The following is a 24758-nucleotide window of genomic DNA, read 5'->3' as shown; positions in this document are numbered from 1 at the left end:
ATAATCAAAAATACACTTTTTCTTTTCCACAGGCAATAAGCAACAAGGACCAGCATAGTATATCCTACACCTTATCTCGAGTTCAAACAGTGGTGGTTGAATACACACATGACAGCAACACAGACATGTTTCAGGTATGTAAAGTATGCTTGACTTACAGATCACCCCGGGATTAAGACTGCTGGGGCCATCAGAACTTGTTCTTGTGTTGAAAGAAGCAACTACAGTTGCAGTAGCGTGAAAAAATAAGGTTTTTTATTTTGCTTGCCCAGGCCATTAACACTAATAACATCAGCAACTCAACAACCCTGAGAAAAGTAAAACTAGAAAAGACCTTTGGGGGTTTATTGGCTAATGGAGATGGGAAGGAAGTCCCTGTAAAGAGCCAGGGGATCAGGGCTTTGTTCTCTTCTTGTCCACAGGCAGCCAGAGTAAACATTTTTTAGGGCCATGTAATTTGATCTTTCTCTTCCTTTCTTGTGTATCACCCTCCACCCCCCTTCTATAAAGGAACTTCCTTCACAAGCAAATTTTGAAGTTTGTCTCAGCTGAAAACAATCACTACACGTTAATGAAAAGCTGTCTTGCTGGGTACAGTGAACTATTTCTAGAGAGAGAATGCTCTTCAGATTTGAGTTTTGTTCTGATTTCTGATCTGGATTAAACTTAATGATTTTTGCTCAAAGTTCTATTAATATTCTATTACTATAATGACACCCAAAATATACTATTCTTCTGTCTTACCTTCCTAGGACTTTTACATTGCAGATTTTGTAAGTTATAATGTGGACTACAGGCACTTTTAAATTCAGATCCAAGAAAAATAGCTGCGGCAGGGAGAGGGCAAAAAGTACTGTGTTGGTTCAAACTGTCCTATTGTGGCATGAATCTTCATAGGTAATAGCCTCTATCCAATGTGCCAGATTTCCCCAAGCTGGTGCCCTCCAGATGTTGTGTTGCCCCACTGGCCCCAGCCAGTAATCTGGGAAGATGGAAGCTGTAGTCCAAAACATCTGAAAGACATCATGTTGAGGAAAGCTGAGCTGTGAGGTGTCTGGAGAAGGCCCTGGCCTGTCACAGGACCACAAAATTAAGTAGCTGCTGTCAGTGCATTCTCATGAAATACACTGGCAAGCCACATACCTGATCCTGGTGAGAATTTTTTTTGTCAAGCAGGGAACACAAAAGAAACACACTATAAGCAATCTGAAGAATCAAAGTGGTAAAGCTTTCCCTCTGAAATTTACCAGTTTAGCCTGCAAGTGGCAGCTGCATGCCTCAAATGATCCCCTACAAGAAAATCAGATAGAAAATGAGCACACCAAGGAATTCTAGTCCAGCCTTCACCCCATCATAATCCATTTTTATCTGTAGGAACTTTAATCTTTTGGAAAGCCTTCCAACATATCATAGCCTGAAACAAAGCAGCCTTGTAAAAAGCATTGCTGCTTGAAGCGCTTCATCTCAGTGGCTTGCAGAAGGTCTCAAGTTTGTCTGAAACTGGAGAGTCGCTGTCATCCAGTGTAGACAGTACTGAGCTAAGTGGACCAATGATTTTACTCAGTCTAAAGGAGCTTCTTTTGTCCGTATGTTGATAACTTTTGATAGCATAAATTGGCCCAGGAATACAGTCCAGGTGAGTGGCCAAAGGTTATCACAGTAGCAGGAGAGGTCTGCAGTTGCTGAGGGTGTCAAAACACTTTGCCTGTGATCCTTCGGGTGTGGACCAACGTGTAGAACCTCTTGGCTCTTGATCACTTCAAAACAGGGCAAATAAAAGTGCCATCTTTGGTGCTTTCGAAATGGGGGTAGGTTTGACAGAAATGAGGCTGTCACTTTGACTGAGGGTGGTTAAAAAACACAACATTTAAGATGTGCTGGTTCCAATAGCTGCTCAAACAATTTATTTTTATTTATTTATTAAACCTGTTCATTGCCCAAGGCAACCCAAAGTGACTTACAAACAAGCAAACCAACAAACAAAACAATAAAGCCCACATAGATACATTAAAGCCCATTTGGACCCATTTCAGTAACTACTCAACAGCTATCCTGGGGGAGAATCTGCTGTGCTACATCCTTGCAATACCCCCCCCCCCCTTTTAAGGGGCATTAATGTTTTGGTTTTGCAGAAGCTTTTGATAAAACCTGAAAAGTGTTGCTTGCTTTACCTAATAGGGGATTCTTGGATTGCAGCCAAGAGCAGCTGGCAACCCATTGTTTTCAGCCATTAAAAAAGGTGCGAGGCTATCTGTGTTCATGTTGAACTGAGTAGCTTATCTGTGTTCTGACCATATGCATGTGGAAAGAACATTCCTAATTTCAGGCTACCATTTCCCCAGCCACGTGGCGGGGATGTGTCCAGGGTCTCAGACTGAACAATACATGTGCTCTCTGATTCACCACAGCAAGGGCATTAATTGAAGAACTGCTGCTGGAATGTAGCTTTGGATTCACAACCCAGTACAAAAAAAATTAATCTTGAACTTGAGAATACATACTACTGTTCTATAACTTTGATGCAAGATATCAGTCTTAGGTCAGTTCTTCTGCTGAAGTGGAACCTTTTTCAGGGGGCACCTCCCCTCCCCTACAGTTTTTGGCAGTAGTTCTCAGCCATATTAGAATGCCTGCATTGGGAATTTCTGCATGCTTTCTTCAATGAATAGATGGATAGTATTATTTCCCATTGCTCCAAAGATCCCAAGGGGCTGTTCTTTGAGTCTGCATTACAGTACTAAAGCACTAAAAGTCAAATGATTGAGATAGTGTAGCATGCTTGAGACTTAGCTAGGGCAGGGATGAAATATTAATTGTTGACTTTCACTAGAGTGCTTTGTATCTAAATCTATTATCCATTTTGTTTTTGTCAGATTGGACGATCAACAGAGAGCCCTATAGACTTCGTAGTGACAGATACTGTTCCCGGAAGCCAGAGCAATTCAGAGACTCAGTCTGTTCAGAGCACTATCTCAAGGTTTGCTTGCAGAATCATATGTGAACGAAATCCTCCTTTCACAGCAAGAATATATGCCGCTGGCTTTGACTCCTCCAAAAACATCTTTCTAGGGGTAAGTGGTTGCTTCCTTCTGCTTCTCAATGCAGGTTTTAACATATTAGCATGCTTTTCAACTGATCTGCAAAGAACCAATGAATGAAAGCTATCTTGTTGATGTTTTCCCCATAGGAGAAAGCTGCCAAGTGGAAGACTTTGGATGGGCAAATGGATGGGTTAACCACAAATGGGGTTCTTGTTATGCATCCGCGCAATGGATTCACTGAAGACTCCAAGCCCGGAGTATGGAGGGAGATATCTGTATGTGGGAATGTGTTCAGTCTTCGTGAAACAAGATCTGCTCAGCAGAGGGGGAAAATGGTAAGTCTGAGAAAATAGCAAGTTTGCCAGACAGCTGTAAACAGCGTCCGTGAAGATGTCATGCTACATTTGGAGTACATTGCCCTATTTCCACGAGCATCTAATCCGCTACTAGATATTTGCAGGATGAGGATCTATGTTAGTATGAGCACCTGGTACCTCGGGTTAAGAACTTAATTCCTTCTGGAGGTCCGTTCTTAACCTGAAACTGTTCTTAACCCGAGGTACCACTTTAGCTAATGGGGCTTCCCTCTGCTGCTGCTGCACCACCACCGCGCGATTTCTGTTCTCATCCTAAAGTTCTTAACCTGAGGAACTATTTCTGGGTTAGCAGAGTCTGTAACCTGAGGTATCACTGGTAGTCCAAAACATCTGGAGGGCCGAGTTTGCCTGTGCCTGTTTTAAATTAAATGCCTCAGCGTTAAATATTAAGTAAGTCATTAAGTATTAAGTCATCGTTTGTGAAATTTGTATTTGTGTTCTCTTCCAGGTTGAAAATGAAACAAACCAACTTCAGGATGGTTCGTTGATTGACCTCTGTGGAGCAACATTACTGTGGCGCACTGCAGAAGGCCTTTCGCGCACTCCCACCGTGAAGCACTTGGAAGCTCTAAGACAGGAAATAAATGCCGCTAGACCTCAGTGCCCTGTGGGCTTTAACACACTAGCCTTTCCTAGTATGAAGAGGAAAGACGTTGTAGATGAAAAGCAACCCTGGGTTTACCTGAACTGTGGCCACGTCCATGGCTACCACAACTGGGGGAACAAAGAAGAGAGAGATGGGAAGGACCGGGAATGCCCCATGTGCCGATCTGTTGGCCCTTATGTGCCGCTCTGGCTTGGATGTGAAGCTGGATTTTATGTGGATGCTGGCCCTCCAACTCACGCATTCAGCCCATGTGGACATGTGTGCTCAGAAAAGACAACTGCCTATTGGTCCCAAATACCTCTTCCTCATGGTACCCACACTTTTCATGCAGCCTGTCCGTTCTGCGCACATCAGCTTTCTGGTGAACAAGGCTACATCAGACTTATTTTCCAAGGACCGCTTGACTAACTCGTGTTATCTGAGAACTGCATTTAAATACATAAGCTAAAAGATTCTAATTTCAAATGAACTGCCGTCTTAAATTTAACTATATTTCATTCTCTGGGCTTTGACAGTTTACTTTGAGATGAAGAATACTTATTATTTAAGTGGTGAATTCCTCTGTAGATAATGGATGAAGCTGGTTATGTAGGAAAGATTGGTGGTGGATAGCTGGAGCAGACTGAAGGTAGTTCCTAGCCCATCATTTTTGAGATGGAAAAGATAACATTCTTTGCCTTCAATGTAAATGATTTGAATAACATGCCTTTAATATCTAAAATTTGTCTTTTTAAAAAGTATATAATTGAGGGGTGAAAGTGATCAGTTCAAAAGGATATGAGTTTACAGCTTGGATACAAACATGTAAGATAGAGCAACATGTATAGTAACTCCTTTTTCTATTTATCTTTGCTATGAAAAATTATCCTAGGTGACTTGGATAGAGTAGCATGGTAGTTGTGTGTTGCATCCATTGACTGGATGTGTAGATTAGTTCTGGATCAGGAAAGGGTAGGAGATGGGAATATGATAGATGAGCTTTCTTTATTTTGTAAAAGACTAAATCAATATTGAGTTGGTAGAAAAGCAGCAGGTTTTAAAACATAACTAAAGCAAATTAAATTGATGTGCTTTTTGAAGTGCTTAACTACATGTTGGATTACTTGATAAAATCCTTGTTTTTTCTTTCTCTTTCTCTGTCTGGTAGAACTGTAACAAAATGAACTGGTCACATAACATTTACCTGATACTTGGAATATGCAATTTGCCCTCAATGAAGTTCTTTTCTCCCTCCATGTTATATATTATGTATTGGTTTGTTTTTTGTTGCCTTGTTTTTTGCATTTGCAGCACTGAAGGGTTTATGCTTATTTAAATAAAAAAGAAAACACCAAGGTATACAAGGTGTTCAGTTTTCTTCCTCTACTGGGAGAAACAAAAGAGAGCCAGGAAGTGAGTTAGGCAGTGAGTTAAGTGATTAGATTAGGAACTGATACTGGAGCACATTAGGATACCATGGAGACGTATTTTTGTACATGTTCATACATACTGTACCATTGCAAAAGGCCATGGTCAATTCATTTTCCCTCCCTAAAATGGAAATTACTTGAGGTGTCTGTATTACAGCATTTTATGGGAAGAAAAATATAACCCAGGATGATTATTCCCATGTTGCAATACAAATTCATCTCTGTGCATTTATACGTATGTATGCATGCATGCATGTATTTAAATATTTATAAAACATGCATTCACAAAAATATAGCAAGGTAGTATACATCATACACAATTACAGTATCAATAAATACAGTGGTACCTTGGGTTACAGATGCTTCAGGTTACAGATGCTTCAGGTTACAGATGCTTCAGGTTACAGACTCCGCTAACCCAGAAGTAGTACCTTGGGTTAAGAACTTTGCTTCAGGATGAGAACAGAAATCGTGCAGCGGCAGCGGGAGGCCCCATTAGCTAAAGTGGTACCTCAGGTTAAGAACAGTTTCAGGTTAAGTACGGACCTCCGGAACAAATTAAGTTCTTAACCAGAGGCACCACTGTACTGGTTGGTAAAACGAATTCAAATAGCAAAGGCCTATCTGAATAACACATAAGATTTCTGCATTGCAATATATTTGCATTCAAAGTATTTAAGATGTGGCTAGAAACCATGTGAGTAGCCTTGCCAGAAGGTTCACAAGAGCCCCCAGCCTTCCCAAAAACAAACAAATAGGAGCTGGCCTACATAAGCTTTTAGGCTTGTCTCCAGTGCAGCACTGAGCAAGCAAGCTTCCCTTCAGGGAGGAAAGTCGCACTGAACAAGAGTCAGCCCTTTCACTTAACAGGGCACTTACTTAGAGTTGCAGTGAATACAAGTCAAAACCCACTTCTGTTTTTTTCAAACATTTCTGTGACTTCAGAAAATGAGTAAAAAACAGCTGCACTGGAATTACATTCAAACCAAAGCAAAAGAAATAAAAATAAATGTGGCAACTTATTTTCCCACCATGGTTTAACTTTCAAGGTACACAAAGGGACACACAGAAAAATCATGGCTACAGTTGCATAGAATCCTTTTTACCCTTGACTCCCCTTCATAGATCCTACCTATCCAATAAGCAGCCTTGCAAAATCTTCTAATAAATCTAATGCAAAAGCAGTTTCCCAGTTGTTTTCTCCTAAGGGCTCTGCAGCAAATGCACCTTCCAAGAATGCAGTACCACTAAATTGTCTTAAAAACTGGCTGAGTAATCAAGGCAAAAATGATGCCCGCGGAGAGCTCTTTGCAAAATAAAACAGGAATAATAATAATAATAATAATAATAATAATAATAATAATAATTTATTATTTATTTAAACTCACTCATCTGGCTGGGTTCCCCAGCTACTCTATTCTTCTAAGTCCAATTAGTACTAGATTTTTTTACCAACTAAAGGGCTAGGGAGTGTGCTGTGAATGATGAGACACTTTTCCCCCTCCAAAAATTCAGGGGAAATGTGCGTGCGTCTTATGGAGCAAATGCAGGCTCCATGGCTTCAGCGAAAGCAATGCAAAGCGTACAAAGCGCAGCAGGAGCACTCCTGTCGTGCTCCGGAGGCTTCGTGTTTCTTTCGCTGAAGCCTGGAGAGTGAGAGGGGTCGGTGCGCACTGATCCCTGTTGCTCTCCTGGCTTTGCTTCGCTGAAGGGGCACTGTGCAGAGAGGGAGAGAGGTTTTTTTTCTTGTTCTCCCCCTCTAAAACTAGGTGTGTCCTATAGAGTGAGAAATACGGTACCCATCAGCTGGGCACACATTCCAGTTACCAATGGCAACCAGATAACTTAATAACAATCCTGGCTGAATGTAACTCAAATATATGATCTTTGCCACAGGTGGATCTGGATGATATAGCAATTCAGGGGTTGAGCTATTAATGAAATGAATATATCTTGCACCACAAAGTGTGAAATCATACACCCTGCTTCTCCTTTTATAGTTAATGCAATTTGCCATCAGAACAATGAAACATGCATATTGAAATGTTTTTAGAAGAAAAACAGCCTTTAAAAAGAGGTGTTAATTTACTTTGTGAAAAGCAGGCAGAATCCTTTTCAGAGAAGTCTACACAACCAAGCAGAGTCATGTTCCACACTGGTACGTCTTCATTTGTGATTAAATATTATCCAAATTAGTGTTTCCTAAACTTGGATCTCCAGCTGTTTTTGGACCACAACTCCAATTATCCCTAGTTAGTAGGACCAGTGGTCAGAGATTATGGGGATTGTAGTCCAAAAACAGCTGGAAACCCAAGTTTAGGAAACACTGATTTAGAGACTGAGGTCAGTTGAAAGTCTAAGCATTTGTAAAGGGCTCATATGGAACGGCCTAATAAAAAATGAGCAGAAGGCACATGATCCATTTATGCTATTAAAAGGCCAAGGGACCCCTGACCATTAGGTCCAGTCGTGGCCGACTCTGGGGTTGCAGCGCTCATCTCGCTTTATTGGCCGAGGGAGCCGGCGTACAGCTTGCGGGTCATGTGGCCAGCATGACTAAGCCGCTTCTGGTGAACCAGAGCAGCACACGGAAAAGTGGTTTACCTTCCCACCAGAGTGGTACCTATTTATCTACTTGCACTTTGACGTGCTTTTGAACTGCTAGGTTGGCAGGAACTGGCACCAAGCAACGGGAGCTCACCCCGTTGCGGGGATTCGAACCGCCGACCTTCTGATCGGCAAGTCCTAGGCTCTGTGGTTTAACCCACAGCGCCACCCGCGTCCCATTTATGCTATTAAAGCTAAGCAAAAACATGCATGAAAAGGCCAGTTTGAAAATTCAATTAGTAGTGTATTCAGCATCAAGTGCTAATGAGCAAAAACCAGACTGAGTAGGTTTCCAAATGCACCCTTCATCAGTGTATATACCATTTGCTGTATACACAAAACACACAAACCAATAATATCAGTTCAATATACCATCTATAAATATTTTTAAACCATAAGACTATGCTGATATAAATAATTCCATGAGTACAATAAAAGTTATATCAAAATACTCCAAAAGCTACTATAGCCATAATTTAATCACTTGAAATAATAAAACACATAAATAATTGTTTCTTATCAGTCTTATGATCATACAAACCTCACTGAAAAAAATAGTTCGTGGTGCCCTGATTTTAATGCCAAATCCTACTGTATCTCAGTTATGCTAGCACACAAAGTTAATTGGTTGCACCTGAGACATATCTTAAAGGTATAATATTGCCATTCATACTAAGAATGTTGTCAAATACTGCATCACCAAGACGTTACTATGCAAATACCCATGGCTGGAGCTGGGCATGTTTAGCCTGGAGAAGAGGAGGTTCAGGGGTGATATGATAACCCAGCAGAGATTTAAATTCACAAAATATGCAGCAAAATAAAGCATGAAAACAGGCTCTTTGTTGTTGTTTAGTCGTGTCCAACTCTTCGTGAACTCATGGACCAGAGCACGCCAGGCACTCTTGTCTTCCACTGCCTCTCGCAGTTTGGTCAAACTCATGTTAGTAGCTTTGAGAACCCTGTCCAACCATCTCGTCCTCTGTCGTCCCCTTCTCCTTGTGCCCTCCATCTTTCCCAACATTAGGGTCTTTTCCAGGGAGTATTCTCTTCTCATGAGGTGGCCAAAGTATTGGAACCTCAGCTTCAGGATCTGTCCTTCCAGTGAGAACTCAGGGCTGATTTCCTTCAGAATGGAGAGGTTTGCTCTTCTTGCAGTCCATGGGATTCTCAAGAGTCTCCTCCAGCACCATAATTCAAAAGCATCCATTCTTTGGCAATCAGCCTTCTTTATGGTCCAGCTCTCACTTCCATATATCACTACTGGGAAAACCATAGCTTTAACTTACAGACCTTTGTTGGCAAGGTGATGTCTCTGCTTTTTAAGATGCTGTTTACGTTTGTCATTGCTTTTCTCCCAAGAAGCAGGTGTCTTTTAATTTTGTGACTGCTGTTACCATCTGCAGTGATCATGACTGTTAGATCTTTAAAATATGCCCTTCCAAATTTTCCTACTTCCCCTAGCATAGAAAAAGACCACACATTTGGTAAGTTTACTATGGTTTACTTACAAACTCTCCAAAGGTCAGGTTCACATGCTTTTCCATATAGCATTCAGAAAATGCTGCATAGGCAATAAACTTGGCTAGGTTACAGTGATGAAATTTCCTAAATTCTTGGTATGGGAACACGAGAATGGCTTGAAAGAGCCATGCAGTCTGAGCTGCAGCAACCAGCTCAAAACTTCTCGGTACACAGAGTGAGGTGTACCAATAGGCTTGATTACCTTCATCCCAAGGTGAGGGGGAGAGACCTAGGCTAAGTATGGCAGGACAGCTTACTCTATGGTTTTAACCTCTTCAACTTAAGTTTGTGGGTTATCCTAGACTAGTTAACCCACACTTTTAACATCTGGGGGGGACGGTGTTCTCACAGTACTGGAACTCTTGTTCATCAATGAAATTGATTGGCAGCTTGATTTAGGACAAGCAAAGAACTAACTGTCTATCGCAGACAAAAGTACAAAAGCTCTGTCCTCTTGTATCTGGCCACCCTAACTGAACGATTATATTAAACCTCAGTCACAGAAACCTAGACTGGGGTGACAAGTACCGTAATCAATAGTTCTACACCAGCATGGGCTACAGTCGAACCTGATTTGAAGGCTACCTATGAACAAAAAAGTGTGGAATATTCTAACAATGTTTCAAATTTAATTTTCCACTCACAGGTGCCTGGTGCACAGGCTTAACAGTCTGCTTAGCTGTTTGCAACAGACGTTGATGGGAAAACTAGCCAGAGAATAAAAATTAGGCACATGTAATGAGTTAAGCTAAGAATAAGGAGGCAGGGGCTTTTTACAAATCCCAACTTTCCAGCTGAAGAAACCAACAAACACAAAAATAGGTAGAATACCACCAGGGATTTGTGGGTGAGGGAGTATACAGAGAGGTCCCATCTAGGGGTAATTTTTCATTTTTATTTGCTTCTTTAGATAATTGGTTGGTACAAGAAAATATTATTATGCTTGTACACTGAATCACAGACTTTTTAGACTCTTCTTTTGCTGAACCGTTAATCAAGTATTGCTCTACCCACCCGTCTCACTTATCACTCATCACTGAATGTTGCTGAGCTTGGGTATGTTTGGGGTAAAAAGCTGCTTGTCACAATTTTTAAGCATTTCTGCACCTTTTGACAATATGGCCTTATTGATTACATGGACTGTAGTCCTGATTGCAGCCAGTGCTGCTGTAGAAAACAAGCAGCAATGTTGCAGAAAAGAGGCCTTCTACCTTCTTTTTCAAATATGGTGTTGGGCTGCCATCTGCTGCAATAATGGAAAGTTACTGCAGACAACTGCTTTTGTCCTACGACGATTTCTTAATAGTGCACTATAAACAAGGAACACTTAAGGGATGAATATGCTTTATTAGCTAGGGAAATGGGGGGAACCTGAAGGAATATATACAATCCCCACACAGACATGTTTTACAGCACTGTAAAGAGGCAGGTAGTGAAAATGCAGTTAAACCAGTGCTCAAATCTGTTCTCAGTTTCAGGTTTCAGTCCTGGTATTAGAGAAATTGAAGAAGGAATAATCTCTGAGCATGTCCAGTGTGCATTGTTTTCAGAGCACTGCCCCATTGAAAACAGTCCAGATTCCACCCTCCACCTCTTGCACCTGTGGATCAGCTAGACATGTAAATAAATCAGTAGAGTTATCTGCACCTATGCTGAGTCTAAATTCAGCTGTCAGATTTCAGACAACATACCATGATTAAAAATAAACAAATCATGTTTTTATTGTTGCACAACAACAAGAAGAAAGCAGCTAACCGTGGATAAGGTACTATTAAAATAATGCAAAAAGTCAAAAAAGCACAGAGTTAAAAAAGAAAGGAATAAATAAATAAAACCAAATACAGTACTGTATTAGAAAAGGCTGTTTGCAGAAGAAACTCAGGAGAAGGAAATCTCATCCGGCAAACTGATTAAAATGCCCTGAAGTGAGAATGATTCATGGATGGGGCCTTCCATAAAACTGGTGGCATAAAAAAGCCCTGCACCTTGTGGTCACCTGTAATAAATGGGAATGTGGGTGCGTTACAGTAATTAATCACATGTTTCAATGGCCAGAAGCTTTTCTTCTTTTTGTAGATATAAAATAATTCACAGTTAAAACGTTGTAAAGGAAACAACATTAGTTTTAATTTATTAGCAGGGCTGGCCTTGCAATGGCAGAGGAAGCCACTGGGGCACCCATGGGGGGGCACCGTGGGGCCTTGGGGATCTGCCTTCCTCCTCCCACTCAGCCACCCCACAGGTGGGCGGAGGCAGTGGGGGGACTGTTTGGGCAGAGCGGAGCCTGCACACACTCAAGCCATGCGTCTCAGGCCCCGCGGTGAGTGCCATCCGACATTTTGTCACCCCCACTCAGTAGAGACACTCGGGGCGGCCCATACCTACCGCACCCCCCTTCCTCCACCCCTGCTCAGGTGGCAGGTGCTGGGAAGTGGTAAGGTTCTGGAGCACTGGCGCTGGCTATTGGGGGTGCTTGGGGCTCCACCCCCTCAATATTTGAATCAATATTGAAGGGGCTGGCATTCCCTGCCACCGCAAGGTGCCCTCCTTGTGCTGCAGCTCCCACCCAGGAGCCAGGAGGGGGCTGGGACCAGCGAGGGCAAAGATCACCCTCTGCACATCCCGCCCCCAGCGCATGCTGTGGGGAGGATGAGGGGGAGCGCAAAGCAGCACCACGCTCTGCCTCCACCTCCCCACATGGCATCGGGTGGAGAGGAGGAGGAGGAGGAGGAGGAGGAGAATAGCGCTGCTTTGCTCGACTTCCTCCCCGCAGTATGTCCCACTGGGCATGACACATCACGTGTTGCACCCCCCTTAATGTGGGGGCACTTGGTGCCCCTGTTCTGGAGGAAAGACTTGTGTGTATCCTATGGCTTGCTCTGCAACTCCCTAAGCCAGCCTGATGCCCTTGTGTTTGCACAAGGAAAGGTCCAGTCAACATTCTTGGAGCATGATTCAGCTGCCAATCTGGTTTTTCCGGCCTAAGTGCAGAACCTTACATTTGTGTCTACTGAAATTCATTTTGTTAAGCTTGCGCCCAGGTCTTCAATCTGCTAAGGTCATTTTGAGTCATGATTTTGCCTTCTGCAGCATTAGCCAGCCCTCCCAGTTTGGTGTCATCTGCAAATTTGATGAGCATCCCCTCAATTCCTTCATTTAAATAATTTATAAAGATGTTGAACAACAGCAGGCCCAGCATGGGCATAGCCAAGGGGGAGCAGAGAGGGGCAGCTGCCCCCCATCAATAAAAATAAATATAATACATTAACTGAGGTTGCGCTCCCCTCCCCAACAATTGGCCTGCCCCTGTAACAAAAATTCTGGCTATGCCCCTGGGGCCCAGGACAGAGCCCTGTGTCACCCCACTTATCACTTTTTCCCAGAATGATGAAGAACCATTTATGAGTACTCTTTGGGTTCTGTCAGTCAACCAGCTACAAATCCACCTAACAGTTACTTCATTCAACCAACATTTTACCAGCTTCCTCACAAAATATCATGGGGGACTTTGTCAAAATCAAGCCTTACAATCCTAGGTCCACGGCGTTTCCCAGATCCACCAAGCTTGTAACTCCATCCAAAAGAGAGAAAGAGAGAGAGAGAGTCCTCTGGCATGACTTGTTTTTGAGAAACCCATGCTGGGTCTTGGTAATCGCATCCTTTAACTAAGTGCTCACAGACGACTGTTGAATTCTCCTTTCTAGGACCTTTCCTGGAATCGATTTCAACCCAGGTTGGTAGTTACCTGGGTTTTATTTTTTCCCCTCCCCCCCTTTTGAAGATGGGGACAACATATGTCCACCTCCAGTCTGCAGGGACCTCACCAAGAATTATCAAGGATTATAGACAAAGGCTCTTCTTATAGAGAAAAGCTCTTTTTGGACCCTTGTGTACTAGTCAATTTCTGCTGCTGCTGCTGCCTCATAAGGACTGCTGGACTCTGCTGACCAAGGCATAACACAGTGGTACTATGACTTCCCTTGATAGTATACTATAGTGTACAATTACACTACTGTTGATGCAGCCTAGAATCACATTAGCTTCTTTTGCTTCTGCATCACACTGTTGACTCATGTTAAGCTTCTGGTCCACCAAGACCCCAAGATCCTTTTCACATGTTCTGTTAGTAAGCCAATGTCCCCCATCCTATAGTTGTGATTCAACTGCCAATCTGGCTCTTCCTGCCTAAGTACAGAACCTTACATTTGTCCTTATTGAAATTAATTTTGTTAGCTTGGACCTAGTTCTCCAATCTGTTAAGGTCATTTTTGTTAGGGTGTGAAACCTAAGACGCTGGCAAGTTAGCAATGTCATGTCACTTTAAGTAGTGAAGCTCGTTATGTTGTTAAGTTGCTCAGTATATAAAGAGTGTTTGTTTTCTCTGCCTCTGGGGCGTGAAGCAAAATGTCTGAAAGCTCCGGAGGTGTTTCTGTTATCTTTCTGCAATAAACCTGTCTTTGGAAAGACAGGCTTCCCTATGTCGTTATTTCCTTGCTGCTGAGACTCTGAAGCTTGTACTGCAACAAGAATCTCTGCACTGGACTTAATTAATGCTCTGCAAAGAGAACTGTTGCTGGTTGCGCAGCGGAAGCGTTTACTGGACCAGTACACAGACTCTCTTAATTTTGAATTCTGAATCTGTTCTCTGTGACATTAGCTACAACTCCTAGTTTGGTGTCACCTGCAAATTTGATTAGCACCCCCTCAGTTTCTTAATGCAAGACATTGAACAACAATGGGTCCAGGACAGAATCTTGAGGCACCCCACCTATCACTCATTTTCAAGGAACCATTTTTTAGCACTCTTTGGGTTTGGTCATCTGCTCATCTGGCTGCGCTTCCCCAGCCACTCTGGGCAGCTCCCAACAGAATAGTAAAAACACAATAAAACATTTGCATGCCACAACAGCAGGAAGACTACTCCTCGCACAGAGATAGAAACAACAGGATATTCTGACAATTGAAGAATGGCGACAGAAAGTATTGGAGTATGCGGAAATAGCAAACCTAACTGGAAGAATCCGACAGCAGGACGATGAGAAATTCCAAAAAGAATGGTCCAAATTTATAGTATACTTAGAGAAAACTGTACATAAATAAAGACACTTAAATAAAACTCATAACGTTTATTGTAAACATTTGGTTAGACCATAAGATTTAATGCTGTAATATAGTAAGGATTGTATGTTTAAAGTATAACACAAAAACTTATTAAGGAATTATAGACATTTATAGAATGTATATATAGTAAACACGCTTAAGTAAGAGCAATATAGAGAAGCCAGAAGAGGGGTGGAGGAAAGTTAACTTGGATAAGATATAGATTTTAAAGAGAATAATATTGTTAAGCTGTATTGTGTTTAAGATATTTGAAGAAAATCAACATTTCCCCCCCCCTTACGTGCACTGAGGGTGGGTGGGCTTACCTGGCTACAAGCTGGGGGTGGGGCAAGGGTCAGTAAAGGGCTGATTCCCTTTGGCCAGGGTCACTTTTTTTCCTTGCCAGGCCAGGTTCTTCTCTGGACTTCTTCAGGTTAGTTCCCCGGCGGGGTTTGGGGCTGCAGTGCGCCCTGCGGTGCCTCTTGCAGGCAGCGCCTCTTCCACAGCTTTGGGGGTGGGATGGGGGCCCTCTCCCCGGGAGCAAAGGCCTCAGCGCTGCTCCACAGCTGGCAGGGTGAGCTCTGGGCTGCCGGCAAGGCCTCTGTTCATATCTAGAGGAAAGTTCATAAGTCGAAGCACCTGCTGAAGGTCGTAACTGGAATCGTACGTATGTCGAGGTTCCACTACAATGAAATGCCATGGGTCCACCAATTTGTCCCCAGACAAAATATCAATATCTGTGCCACTAATTAGGTAAATAATGCATGCATTGTCATTTAGAACAAAATGACTGCTATAACTCAAAGGTGAGGGACGTACAAATATCATGCTCCTGCTTTCCTTTCTTGATTAATGCATGAGGGAGATTTTGTTGGATAACATCCTTTCCCAATGTATTTTCACTGCAGAAATTGACTCCAAGACTGGAAAGTGCTAGCACTTTCATTCTTACAAAAATCAGTAAAATACAGCCTGTATATTTTATCTTTCTGTAAGTATAAAAGCTAAAGATTTAAATTCTAAAAAATTAAACCTGAAAATTAAAGCAAGGTGTACGGACAGTAAACTACTCTTCCTTGAACTTTTGAATAACATGTAGAACTGAATACAGGACCTTGGATTCAAATTATAAAGAGAACTACAGTATCACTTGGGGAAATGATTGTCAATAAAAACTACTTTAAAAGGCCACCGTTACACTAGGGCCATTAATCCTGACTTCTGTAGTCATCTATTTACTTATTTGGAAATAAGCTTATTTTATTATATTTCACTGCAGCTTACTTCCTCACATATGTGCACATAGGGCAAGTAGCCTTTATTAACTGATAATTCAGTGCATGCTATTTATGTCACTGACATATCTTTGAAATAAGGAATTTTGACTCAGAGTTCACCTGGGTGAGAGATATGTAGATACCAAGAGCCCAGTTTTGCAAGGTAATAATCTGACAACTATTTCACACTTGAGTCACGTTCTTACGGATTGGCCTTTGATGGATTTATTTGCTGCCATCTGTTTCATCAAGAAAATTGTTTGTGGCATGCCAGACGGTAAGTGAGAACAGAACAGCAATGTAGGCAGCCTAAGCACATTCAGAAGCAATTCATAACATTAGCCACTATTTCACAATTAGTGGGAGGTGGAGCCAAGTTTACAAGACTAATCAGCATATACAATGGCCTGGACCTGAATTTAGAAGAGTGTTTATTTGCATATCTAAATATACTCTTTAATATGCAGCCATTTATTTATTTATTTGTTTATTTATTGTTAACAAAAAAATACTCTATTTATAGCTTTTCCTTAAAGAGTCCTTAATAAGGGAACATTCTCAAAATAATTCAGTATCTTAGGCTGTATTCCTAGTCTCACTTAGGATCACCTTGTAATTTAATCCTTGAATTTAATGGGACTTTTAAGTACAGTGGTACCTTGGTTTACAACCATAATCCATTCCGGAGGTCTGGTTGTAAACCAAAACAGATTGTAACCCAAGGCACGCTTTCACCAATGGGGCTTCCCCCCCCCCAAAAAAGGGATTATAATCCAAAAATAAAGGGGGGTTGTAATAAAAAAAGGGACACGCACTTCCGGGTTTGATGTGATTGTAATCCAAAACGGTTGTAATGCAAAATGGTTGCAAACTAAGGTACCACTGTAGACATCATTATGACAGTGCTGTTACTGAACTGATTTTATTAATGGTTACGTATTGGTAAAAAGGTATAATTTCTCCACCTTCCAAAGCCTTTAAAAATACTGCTCTGCTAGTGAGGGTTGGGAGCAACTCCAGACCAACCAAATGATTAATGGTGTGGAAGATGCCAGATCACAGTTTAGTATTATTTTAGCTGATAATTGTTCCATTGCCAATGCACAAAATCTTTGAGAAAATTCACAAAGATGGTGTGATTTGAACAGAGTGATCTGTGACAATGAGTGACTATAGTCCTGTATGACCCCCACCCTTTCCATTGTTACTGAGCTGGTTTTAGTTCACTTCATAAAGGCCAAAACACATCCTTCCATTTTCAAGAGCTGACAGACCATGTCCCCAATTAATGGAGAAACTGGCAATTTTAGTAAAATATAATGTGCAACTGAGTTTTATTTAAATAGCTTCTTCAGGAGGTTGATAATAGCAAAACAGGGTCACACTCTTCCTATCCATCTCCCAATACCAGTCATCAACCTAAACAACCAGTCTTTTCAACAGTGCCAGAACAAGGTCTTGAGCCAGATTGAAATGGCTATAATCTATGACCTGCTTATACTTAAGGTCACTTGTACAGTGTGCTACCCTGTACAGTGGTACCTTGGGTTAAGAACTTAATTTGTTCTGGAGGTCCATTCTTAACCTGAAACTGTTCTTAACCTGAAGCACCACTTTAGCTAATGGGGCCTCCTGCTGCTGCTGCGCTGCCAGAGCACGATTTCTGTTCTCATCCTGAAGCAAAGTTCTTAACCTGAGGTACTATTTCTGGGTTAGCAGTCTGTAACCTGAAGTGTCTGTAACTCGAGGTACCACTGTAATGAGTTTTACCAACCCTCTTCCAGGTTAAAAAGGGCTGCCTGCTCTACATTGGTGGTCCACAATTTGGGGGACCTTCAAGCAAGGATCTCTCAACAATAGTTCCCTTAATCTGGAAGAAACTCTAATCTACCCCTCCTGCTCTTCTAATGTTCTCTATGAAAACTAAGGATGATGTAGCAGAATGAGTCTTTCCCCATTCTGGGCCCTGGCCATTCCTGGGAGCCAGCAGGGCAACACAGAAGAGGGTTGTTGGACAAATTCTGTCCCAAGGGATCTTTACCCAGAGGATGTCAATTTACTCTGTGTAAAAAAGGAGACTACACCACAATCAGGCATAGCCAGATTTATTGTTGTAATAGCACTGCATGGGCAACCCCTCAGCTCATGCTATAAAGGAGCTTACATCACACATAATTTATAACCTAAGGTAAAGGTAAAGGTACCCCTGCCCGTAGGGGCCAGTCTTGACAGACTCTGGGGTTGTGCGCCCATCTCACTTAAGAGGCCAGGGGCCAGCGCTGTCCGGAGACACTTCCGGGTCACGTGGCCAGCGTGACATCGCTGCTCTGGCCAGAGCCAGAGCCAGAGCCGCACACGGAAACGCCGTTTACCTTCCCGCTGGTAAGCGGTCCCTATTTATCTACTTGCACCCGGAGGTGCTTTCGAACTGCTAGGTTGGCAGGCGCTGGGACCGAGCAGCGGGAGCGCACCCCGCCGCAGGGATTCGAACCGCCGACCTTTCGATCGGCAAGTCCTAGGCGCTGAGGCTTTAACCCACAGCGCCACCTGCGTCCCTAATTTATAACCTAAAACCATTCAAATATCCCTCCTACAATTCCTATTGGTTAAGAAATTGCAGTTTACAGGCTTCCCGATCTGCCTACATTGTATGTCCCTCTAATATGTACCCCCACCAATAACATACATCCCATGTCCATTCAAATTAGCCGTTTCTCCAACAGGGGTGTGTTCTATAATATTCATGAAGCGTTTGAGCATGTGTAATAGTTCTTAAACTATCACCTGCTATTTCTCCTTGTTCTCTTGAGTCACCTCTAAACTATAAATCTATCCCTCTTTCAAGGCTAACAATCTACTTTTAACACATTCTTTACTTAATTGTAACACTAGCAAGGAAAGGAGCCTCTTTGGGAGTATTCTAGCTTGTCAAGTCCAACATCTACTTTATCTCGTTTGCAGTTTCTCCAGCAACTCAAGTTGTAAGACATAAACAACTCAGGTTGTAGATAAAGTTCTCCGAAGGGGCCCCTCCTTTGGGCTGTTGGAGAACCTTTGAGATGGTCATTTTTACTATTTCTTCCTTATTTATTCCACAAGGGTCTTCTCTGCAGTAGTGTTGCATCTGTGGAACTTTATTCCCTGAGAGACTGGCCTGGCGCCTACTTCATTCTATTTTTAGTGCTTGGTGCGGCAAGAACCAGGCTTTTAATCATTTAAGATGAACCTGCTGGATCAAGCATTCTGTTCTAACAGTGGCCAACCAGATACCTATGGACCCAAATACAAGAATACTCTCCCTTCCTGTGTTTTCCAGTAACTTTTCAGCAGCCCTCCTGCCTCCCACTGTAGAGGCAGAGCAGCTAAAGGAGCCCTGGACTGTTAATTCCAGTCCAAGGTGACTCTGGGCTGCGGGGCTCATCGCGCTTCAGGCCAAGAGAGCCGCTCTTTGTCCACAGACAACTTTTGGGGTCCTTTTATTGTAAACTACCCGGATAATTTCTGTTTATAACATAAGTAAATAAGACAATAAAATGATATTGCATCTTTTTTTAAAGGTATGCAAACTGGAATAAAACCATGTAATATTTATGACAAGAGAACAGTTACCTATAATTTACCATTTTATTTCAAAATACTTTAAAAATCCATTAAAGTAAATGCACGAAAGCTTTGCCTTTCTCTAAGACAGAAAATGGGAAAGGGAGATGCTACACTTTCTGAAAATGTTTGCAGGTGTGACAGGGAGACGGAGAATGGAGGATGAAATGGGGAGAGGAAGGGAGCTGGGGAGTGGAAACGTCCCATCCAGAGCATGTTGATTGAGAGCAAGTCCCATTGATTTCTTCCTTATCCCAGTTGAGGTGTTATTCTTATTTGGACATTTCAGTCTCTCCGGCGTCTTCAGGATGCCGCCCAGCGGTCTGCGCCTTCTCCGCCTGGCTCCCCTGCAAGGCTCTCTCTCGGCCGGGAGGCAGAGCGGGCTCTCTTGGCCGCAGAAACACGGCTCCAGCCCCGAGGAGCATTCGGGAGAGGAACTTGTAGCTGCGCTCCTGCAGCTGTGGGTTTGTTTTGCTGAGGTGGTTTCCCCCTCTTCGCCCTTCTCTATTTTGGCTTCCGATTTGAATGTTTTGCTATGAGCAGCCTGGGCGCAGTTTTATACGCCGAGGGCGAGACGTGTAAGCATTTGGAAAGAAAGCGGCGCTGACCCCCAACTTAGGCAGCTGATTCCTGAGGTAAAATGTTGGTTCTTATTTCCTAGAGGGCGGCTGTGTTTTGCTGACAGGGCGGGAGGTGGGTGGCGATGCTCTCTCCGGGGCCGAGAAGGGGGCGGAAGAGGCGGCGGCTCCCCGGGCGCCTCCGGGCCCGGCAGCAGCTGCGGCGGCGGCGGCTCCTCCTCCTCCCGGTCGGGGCTGCAGGAGAGGCGGCGCTTGCCGGGGCCGCTCTGCTCGCTGCCGCATCGCCGCCGAGCGCGCCGCCCGCCCGGGGCCCAGCCGGCAGCCCGGAGAGCCGCTCCATGGTGGCGCCGTGTCGCTTGGGAGGCGCTAGGCCGCGGCGCTTCTTCCCGCAGGTACGGAGGGGCCGGGGAGGCGGGCGGCGGGCGGAGGAGGCCTCCTCGTCGGCCCCGCCATGGCTGCCAGGCCCCGAAGGGGCTGGATCCCGGAACTGCGCTCCTGCTCCCTCGAAAGCAGCAGCAGCAGCCGCCGCCGGATCCGACCCCTCAGGAAAGGCGTAGGTGAGAGAGAGGAAGCGGGTGCTCGGGTCCCAGCGGCAGCCCAAGGGAGCAGGCCACCGGACTCTGGCCGGCAGGAGCCCCGCACATTTCTTCCGTAGCGCGCTTGGCAGGAGATACTCTCCTCCTCCTGCAGCTCGGGCTGCCTTCGTGGCAGGAGTGCCGCTTTGGCCCGGCGAGGGGGGGGCTCGGGCACCCAGGGAGTTCTCGGATGAAAATAGGGACGTCCCATTCCATAATGGTCATTTTACTATTTATACTCCACACATCTTACTGGGCTGCCCCAGCCACTCTGGGCAGCTTCCGACATATATAAAAACATCATGAAAAAATTAAACATTAAAAAAACTTCCCTATACAGAATTGCCTTCAGACGGCTTGGAGGTCAATAACTCCATAGCCTCCAACATTTCTCCAATGAAAATAGGGACGTCCTAAGGAAAAGTGGGATTTTCCGGGATCAAATCAGAAACTGGCATGGCTTCTCTAAATCAGGGCCATCCCTGGAAAATAGGGACACTTTGAGGGTCTGCCATGCTCTGTCATAACCCCTTTCCTCTCCCTTTCCCCCACCCTCCCCAAATTGGCATGAGCTGTGACCCCATAGCTTTAATTCTTCTTATACAAATACCTTCCACCCCTTTTAAGCCATAGGGCGCTGTTTGCAGGCAATCCTTTCCGCCCACAATTTTTCTCCCTTGCCCTTTCTTTCCACGGAAGGTTGTATCCTGCAAACCCCACAGAGGGCAAGTAGGTTCCACGAACTGACCTCTCTAGACTGACCAGCATCATCAGTCCATTTTATCAGATGCACAAAGTGTTATCATGAATACAGTGGTGCCCCGCAAGACGAATGCCTCACAAGACGAAAAACCCGCTAGACGAAAGGGTTTTCCGTTTTTCAAGGCGCTTCGCAAGACGAATTTCTCTATGGGCTTGCTTCGCAAGACGAAAACATCTTGCAAGTCTTGTGATTTTTTTCGCTTTCCCCCCTTTTTCTAAGCCGCTAATAGCCGCTAATCTGCTAATCCACTAATAGGGTTGCTTCGCAAGAGGAAAAAACTGCTAGACGAAGAGAATTGCGGAACGGATTCTTTTCGTCTTGCGAGGCACCACTGTAATTTTATAGACAGACAGATATATGGAAGGTGGCAGGGTGGAGTGGAGTTATAAACATTGAGGTCGGAAGGAATGAAATTGAGAACAGACAGAAACACTGATATGTTAACAGCAGCCATTCACACGAAAAAGTTGTTAATAACATAGACTTCTTTAGTGTGGTTTTTAAAAAACCCACTTTTGTCCCAATTCAGTGTACAAGTTACTGACCCTCGTGAGGACTTGTAAGCTATTAAAATAATATTAAAAGGCTACCTTTCCACCAGTAAGATTAATTGGCAAGGAATGGCCAGTGAAGTCCTACCCAACCTTAGGCACCAATTTACTCCATCAAAGCTTTTTTAAAAAAACCCAAGTGGTTTCAAATTTGTGACATAAATCCATTTAGAGAGTGGCATCTTGTATTTTGAACAGGAAAATATCTGATAAAAAGACAAGCCGTGTTGAGATCCTTCCAAAGCTCAGGGGTCAGCAAACTTTTTCAGCAGGAGGCCGGTCCACTGTCCCTCAGACCCTGTGGTGGGAAGGACTATATTTTGAAATAATTATATGAACGAATTCCTATGCCCCACAAATAACCCAGAGATGCATTTAAATAAAAGGACACATTCCACTCATGTAAAAACATGCTGATTCCTGGACCGTCTACGGGTCCGATTTAGAAGGCGATTGGGCCGGATCCGACCCCTGGGACTTAGTTTGCTTACCCATGTCCTAGGTTATATCCAAGATAAAGTACTATTCATATATTATGATTCTTTTGATCTTCAGGTATATTTCACCTGCAGAATGAGAAATGAGACAAAAATGCTGATGGCAAAATCAGGGAATACTATTCGGAAGTAAAAGTGATTCACTGGTTGTTTCAATATTAAATTATTTTGGTCAATTGCTTCTAAACTCTGAAAAAGACAAATAGGAAAAGAAACATATAAGAAGATCCAGCTGGGACAGACTAGTGGAAGGGTTTTGTTTATTACTATGTTACCCAGCCAGATTGGCAAGGCATTACTACTGTGTACTACTACTACTTTTTGTGGTTTTTTTATATTGAAAACTGCCCTGTGATCCTCGGATGAAGGGTGTATATTTTGAAGGGTTATATATACACTTTGCCTTCACAGCTGCCTCCATCTGTCCTTCCATGCTAATATGTGCTTAGCATATTAAATGCACCTGATAGCTGGTACTTGGAAAGTGCCACCACTGAGCTTTTCCTTTGACAGTCTGTATTGAGATGCCTTCCTACATTGTTTTTGTTATGTTTTCCCAGCATTATATGCTTCCATTCTGGCATATATATAATTAGAATAAGAATGTGTCATGTATTCATGGGTTTACAACATAACTTCAAATGATACCCGAGGAAGTATCATGTCTTAATGTCAGACATATGTGTGTAAAGTGCATTTCATGCATATACATACACCAGAGTAACCATCCTATCCTCAAACTAAAAAGTTCTGAGTTGGGACACATTCATGTTTATAAATGAGTTCCCTTACTCTGTACCAAAAAGTCACCTGGTGTTATTGTACATGGTGTCTTCTGTCCATTCACCTCTTTTTATCAACATTTGAAATCAGTGGGTTTATCACACATTATAATGTTTATTCTGTTTTTATTAAATGTGTTTAATCTTTTATTTAGGACTTGAAAATAGCCGTGTGTGTTACAATCTCAAAGGTTGTTTTTAAACTGATGGAACTGGAAGAGATATGAGGTCTCCTTACTGGGCTTTCTTGGACTTTCCTCATTAAGGCATGCAAACTTAATATTGTTATACTAAATCATATGTAGAATAGTTGCAGAGTGCAGTGTGTTGGAAAACGCCCAGGGGTGCCTGCTAACCCCCAGAACTCCGAGCATCCTCTGGTATGCGCAACGCTGGAAGAGGCATCTCCCCGCTCATCCAGTGTGCTTAGCGACATAAACCAGCTTGATTGATGCACACTAATCATCTAGCATAACACAGCAAGAAGCCTGAAACATTGTGGTCTAATCTACTATTTATAACGAAGTAAAAGCAGAAGTACATTACAAAGTACATACAGTGGAAGAGAGATAAGGCTGTTTTCCATTCCCACAGTCTGCTCAGACAGGCATGTGAATTATACCAATCACATAATGCAGCATTGGAGGAGTGAAATTGCTAACATCTTGTTGATACTAGTAGAGACTACTAACATTGATATGTCCTGTATGAACAAAAGCTTAGTTAGCAATACAGTGGGATTTTACTCTGCTCTTGACATCAAGGCACCCACCCCCCACCCATATATATATATTGTCCAACACAAGAGGTGCTCATCTTGGTGCACGCATATATATATATATATATATATATATATATATATGCGTGCACCAAGATGAGCACCTCTTGTGTTGGACAATCCAAGTTATATAAGTGGTTACATATAAATTTAACCTTGGATTGAGTTTACATTATTTTCTGTGATCCATTATTTTCATTGGAGTGAAATGGGGGCTACTAGAACCCTCTAATTCTATTCCATGGGTAGGCAAACTAAGGCCCAGGGGCCGGATGTGGCCCAATCGCCTTCTCAATCCGGTCTGTAGACGGTCCAGGAATTGGAGTGTTTTTACATGAGTAGAATGTGTGCTTTTATTTAAAATGCCTCTCTGGGTTATTTGTGAGGCATAGTAATTCATTCATTTCCCTCCCCCAAAAATATAGCCCGGCCCCCCACAAGGTCTGAGGGACAGTGGACCAGTGCCCTGCTGAAAAAGTTTGCTGACCCCTGCTCTATTCTATCTGCCAAACCCAGATAACTCCTCCCAGAAAATTAAATTAAATTAAATTAAAAATCTGATTGAATCCATTTTGAAAATCAACTAGAGTCCAAGCCTATATGTTTAAAGTTTTAACAGGGGTAGCTAACCACCAGTTCAGGGGCCTGATCTAGTCTCTCAAGCATTTTTTTCCCTGTTTCCTAACACCCTG

The 24758-nt window shown here is 43.1% G+C and overlaps 2 protein-coding genes across 2 annotated transcripts in view; both read left to right on the top strand.

The window, feature by feature from the left end:
- PELI1 (pellino E3 ubiquitin protein ligase 1) overlaps window positions 1–5265 on the top strand; it is a 30564-nt gene extending 25299 nt beyond the window's left edge. The window contains exons 4-7 of the mRNA XM_079969961.1: window positions 33–134; window positions 2874–3071; window positions 3188–3376; window positions 3867–5265. Of these exons, the coding sequence (XP_079826087.1) occupies window positions 33–134; window positions 2874–3071; window positions 3188–3376; window positions 3867–4433 (1056 nt within the window). The 3' untranslated portion in view covers window positions 4434–5265. The remainder of the gene's footprint in view (window positions 1–32; window positions 135–2873; window positions 3072–3187; window positions 3377–3866) is intronic.
- Window positions 5266–20401: 15136 nt separating this feature from the next.
- The window catches only part of VPS54 (VPS54 subunit of GARP complex), a 51277-nt gene continuing 46920 nt past the window's right edge, over window positions 20402–24758 (top strand). The window contains exon 1 of the mRNA XM_079969746.1: window positions 20402–20495. The gene's annotated coding sequence lies outside the window, so the exon portion shown is untranslated. The remainder of the gene's footprint in view (window positions 20496–24758) is intronic.

The sequence above is a fragment of the Podarcis cretensis genome (assembly GCF_951804945.1).
Source record: "Podarcis cretensis genome assembly, chromosome: 3".
NCBI classification, from domain to species: Eukaryota; Metazoa; Chordata; class Lepidosauria; order Squamata; family Lacertidae; genus Podarcis; species Podarcis cretensis.
This window is presented reverse-complemented; position numbering and strand designations above follow the sequence as displayed.